Below are 4,816 nucleotides of genomic sequence, written 5' to 3' on the forward strand. Positions count from 1 at the left end.
ATTAAACGTGATGATTGCTGTTCGATAGTTAATATAAAGTAGTAAAAAAACAATGTAAGTAGTAATTAAGCAAAAGTCCGATTAAGAAGAAATAGTCTTCCGGTAATAGTTTATTTAATAATAAAAAAAATATACAATAAAAGATATAGAGGACATAGTCCTCTCTTTTTAAACTAAAATAAAAAGTATTTTATTAATTTACATAAAAACTCAAATGCACACCCTCATAGAAAAAATAATAAGTACAAAATAAAATTAAAATAAACAAAAAAATAATAGCAAATCCTTTCCGCTTAAGTTCAGAAAACAAAATTAATTATCGGTCACAATTTTAGGAATTGTAATCGTTTAATTTTAATATGAAAGAATTGAGAAATAATGTCAGCATTATGCATAAGTATAGTAAACAAAAAATTTGAAATATACTCTAGGCCAAATTAACAGAAATGGATGTTAACAATAAGTTTAATGTTAATCAAAGAAATGAAAATAAAGTCAGTTGTTAAAGATCCACAGTTGAAACTTAACGGCATTTCGGTTGATTTACTGTTTTTTAAAAACACTCCCAACATGACTAGTTATTAGATTGCTCCTTTAAAAAAGAGCGTGAAAATAACTAAATAATAGTGCAGTGACTACACAGTTTAAATCGGTGTACGAACCACTACAAGACAAAGAAAAACTATCGGAAATGTCGTGAAGTGCAGCAAACACCACAAAAAAAAACGTCCAAATTCGGCAATCAAGACAAAGGAGATTTGACGAAAGGAGAATGGAACAAATACAACAAGAAATGGCCAACGTGGATATCGTAGAACAGCTTGCAAGAAGGGAACAGCAGCTGGAACAACTCAGACTCGCTTATGTCGATTTACAACAAAGACAACAGCGGGACCATGACATTCTGAGCAGGACACTGAAAAATGTTAATCATCTTCCAATCTTCACAGGACAAGGAGATGTAACCGTCAATTCATTTTTTAGAGGCGTACAATACCTGATATCAACACTACAAAACGAAGAATATAAGAAAGAGGTAGTTAGAGCTATATATTATAAAACGATCCAGGGTAAAGCGAAAAATTTAATTATCAACATACTCTAACCGGATAACTGGAAAATCATCAAGGACACATTAAAGTTGAGATACAAGCCGGACACGGAACCTTCTCAGATCTAGGGGAGATCGGGGGGTCGTGAGACACGGGGGGTCATGAGACACGCTCACAGCCCTGAACTGAAGAGCGCGGCATCTGTCTGGTATCTGCGTAACTTCTTGCTAGCTTTCAATCATAATATTTACATGACAAATATTTTGTTCATGCAGGTTATTTGTGTGTCCTCATACCGCGACTCCACTTGTGTGATTGAAAGTTTTGCTGATAATCGTTTTTGTTGTTTCTTACACTTTGTTGAACAAGCTAATTATAAAAGTGCATGCATCAAAACCTTCCTTGGTGAGTAGCCTTTTGACCCACAACAAGAGTTTTGCGTAAATATTAAATGCATCCATAAAACAGTGGCCACATTGAAAATAAAGCAATTGGGGGGTCGTGAGACAGCGTATTCGGGGGGTCATGAGACATGCTATTTCCGTAATCTAGGAACATTTAATAGTATTCTACAGCCGTATCTCGCATTTCTGTGTTACGTTTAGTGTTATTTACACTGTATTGGATAAATACAGGGTTTTTGATAATTAATTATTTATTTTTCAGACATTATGGTGCGTCATAAGTATAGTCAGACTGTTAAACCTGCGATTGATGCCAATGTTTTTGTGGCTGCTATTAAGGAGGTTACAATCGCGAAAAAGTCTCTACGATCCGTTGGTAGCGCATATAAAATCGATAAGTCGAAATTGGCGCGCTACATTTCAAGTCTGATGGAAGCGAACATAGACCCCACAACCACTTCGAATGAAAAACTTGTTGATTTTGTTTCAAATTTACTCAAGAGAACTGGTGGAAAAAAGGTTTATATTTAATCGTGATATAATTGAATTTTCGTTATTTTTCAACCTTCAGACAATTTATTTTATATTCGACAGATATTTAGCGTAGAACAAGAAGACGAGTTAGTGCAATATCTTCTTCGTGCCAGCAAAATGTACTACGGTTTGTCTATTTGTGAGTTTTCCAAATTGGTCTACGAGTTTGCAATGAAGTGTAACATTGAATATCCAGTGGAGTGGGACATTCACGGCAAAGCGTCGTGGGACTGGTACAATGCATTTATGCATCGGCATCCAAATCTGTCTCTTCGTACGCCAGAGCAGATAAGCGCGAATCGCACCAAGGCCTTTTCAAAAGCCAATGTTGATGCATTTTTCGTTAACCTTGACCATGTGATGTTTCAAAAAAATATAAAATACGAGCCGCATCGCATATGGAATATGGACGAGACTGGCTGCCCGACGGTACCCACAAAAGCTGTACGAGTGATCACATTAAAAGGAGAAAGAAGAGTTGGACAGAAAACTTCAGCGGAAAGAGGCACAAATGTCTCTTTGGCGTTTGCCGTGAGTGCAGCTGGACAGTCCATTCCACCATTCTATATCTTTCCTAGGAAAAATATGCAGTCAACCTTTATGGACAATGCTCTTCCCGGTGCTATGGGTGTAGCAAACGAATCAGGTTGGATGACAGCACAAGAATTTGTCAAATATTTGGCACATTTCATCAAACACTCTAAGGCATCAAAAGATTCTCCAATTTTATTGCTTTTGGACAATCATACTTCTCATCTGAGTTTGGAGGCTATACAAATGGCGATCGATAATGGAATAACAATGCTATCTTTTCCTCCACACTGCTCTCACAGATTGCAGCCTCTTGATGTCAGCGTGTTCGGCCCATTCAAGAAAATGTTCCATAACATGTGTCAAGTTTGGATGAAGAACAATATTGGAAAAACTTTAGAACTAAGACATATAGCGCCTATCGCAGACAAATGTCTGGAAGCAAGTGCTACACCCAAGAATATCAGGTCCGGATTCCGTGCGGCAGGTATTCAACCATTCAATCCAAATGTGTTCTCTGCTGAAGATTACGAAGCAGCTGAGTTGATGGAGACAAATCTGACCTCTGCCGATGCCGATGCCATTAATTTGGAAGTACCCAGTCCATCAACGATGCCAAGCACATCGACGATTCCAAACACATCAGCTGCACCAATTCAGCATATATTACAAGAGGTTGGTCCTCTGAAACACAGCGCTCCGATCAAGAAATCTAATCGAGGTCGAAAATCAATGGGCAGCACTATTTTGACTTCGGAAGTTAACGTGGCCAATTTACGCCGAAAATCTGACGAAAAAAAAGCAAAAGATTCTCAGAATAAAGAAAACCAGAAGAACAAGGCAGCAAAAGCATTACCATCGAAGCGCGGACGTCCTAGAAAATCTTCGGTTGTAATGACGATTCAAAATATGTCGGACTCTGAAGATGAAGACTTTTGTATTATCTGCAAAGGTGTAATGCCCAAAAAATTAAACCGAAACAATTCGATTCACTGTAATACTTGCGATAGACCTGTTCACTTGAAATGTGCAAATTTAACAGCCGGCTATTACACCTGCATCCATTGTGAATCTGATTAATCTAATATTTTCTTTTTCGGATATTCATTGACTTGATTGATTAGGTATATTATTCATATTGTTCATATCAATTATATTGTAGAAGCCAATATATGCCTTTTTAACGATTGAAATAAAAAATTTTTATAAAATCAGGCCGTTTTCTTTCTGATGAAATTTGTGTCTCACAACCCCCCGAACATGCGAAAATCCGAAAAAAATGATTTTTGAGCAGGCAGGCAAAACTTAGAGATTTTTCTATAATTTTAAGAAATTAATCTTTTGTCAAAGTGTTGTTATACTTAATCACAATTAAAAAATTTTAATGTGCAGAAAAATGGATAGGTTATATTATGTTTATGGTCAAAAAACAAAACCCGTCTCATAACCCCCCGATCTCCCCTACAGAAGAATTGCCAATTTACGAGTTAACACAGTAAGTGTTAAGTATTAAATGAAGTGATTCAAAGAAATTAGAAGTCAGTCCACATTCTGCAGTGCTTCGATCGGGTTGATTTGAAAAATAAATTTGCTTTACTCTATTTGGCGCCCGAGTTAAGGTAAAAAAGTGTCACTTTCAAACAGTTTAAATAAACATTTAATAAAGTGCCATAAGAAAAATGCACTTCTAAAATATTTAAATGAACATTTTAATAAAGTGCCACAAAAAAGTGCCACTCCTAAATAAACATTTCCATCAAGTGCCACAAAAAAACTAAGGCAAACGAAACTCGCCCGAATAAGAGCAATAGTTATTCTAGGAAGGATCCCCAGTACCGCTAAGAAGGAAAAAGCAGCAACTCACGGAATCGAAAAGGATGTGGATTCACGTAGTGGAGTAAGTTATAATTTAAATTGGAATACTTAAATTAAATTGTGAAAAAAAATGTCTAACTTGATAAGAATTTCGTTGAAAGAAATTGTAAAGGGTTATGAAAATTTAATGAATAGTTAAAAGAAACGGAAGGCTAAGAATAAAATTCAAAATTTTGAAACGAGAAATATTCCTACAGGAAATCAAAGTTTTTAAATCTTATAATAGAAAAAAAAAGAAAAAATAATTAAATTGTAAGTTCCTGTATTGAAAATATTAATAAAATATCTAAATTCGTAAAGGAAGAAAAAGAAATTGATAATAATCTTGCATTACAATTAAAGTACAAATTGGAAATATTAAAAGAAGAACTTTTTAAAATATCAAATATCATAATGCGAACATTTCATAAAGTTTTGTCC

The 4,816-nt window shown here is 35.2% G+C and overlaps 1 protein-coding gene across 1 annotated transcript; it reads left to right on the forward strand.

Moving 5' to 3' along the window:
• Positions 1-1,290: 1,290 nt before the first annotated feature.
• LOC129248615 (uncharacterized) lies at positions 1,291-3,976 on the forward strand. The gene is made up of 2 exons (XM_054888237.1): positions 1,291-1,975; positions 2,051-3,976. Exons 1-2 carry the CDS (start codon positions 1,724-1,726, stop codon positions 3,599-3,601), a joined length of 1,803 nt encoding a protein of 600 aa, XP_054744212.1. The 5' UTR covers positions 1,291-1,723; the 3' UTR covers positions 3,602-3,976.
• Positions 3,977-4,816: the final 840 nt, after the last annotated feature.

Source organism: Anastrepha obliqua, chromosome 5 (genome assembly GCF_027943255.1).
Source record: "Anastrepha obliqua isolate idAnaObli1 chromosome 5, idAnaObli1_1.0, whole genome shotgun sequence".
Taxonomy (NCBI): domain Eukaryota; kingdom Metazoa; phylum Arthropoda; class Insecta; order Diptera; family Tephritidae; genus Anastrepha; species Anastrepha obliqua.

Bases quoted from the DNA above. Each gene is read 5' to 3' on its own strand.
- LOC129248615 (XM_054888237.1), top strand. From the start codon at position 1,724: ATGGTGCGTCATAAGTATAGTCAGACTGTTAAACCTGCGATTGATGCC. The intron at 1,976-2,050 runs GTTTATATTTAA...TATATTCGACAG, and splicing joins AGAGAACTGGTGGAAAAAAG to ATATTTAGCGTAGAACAAGA.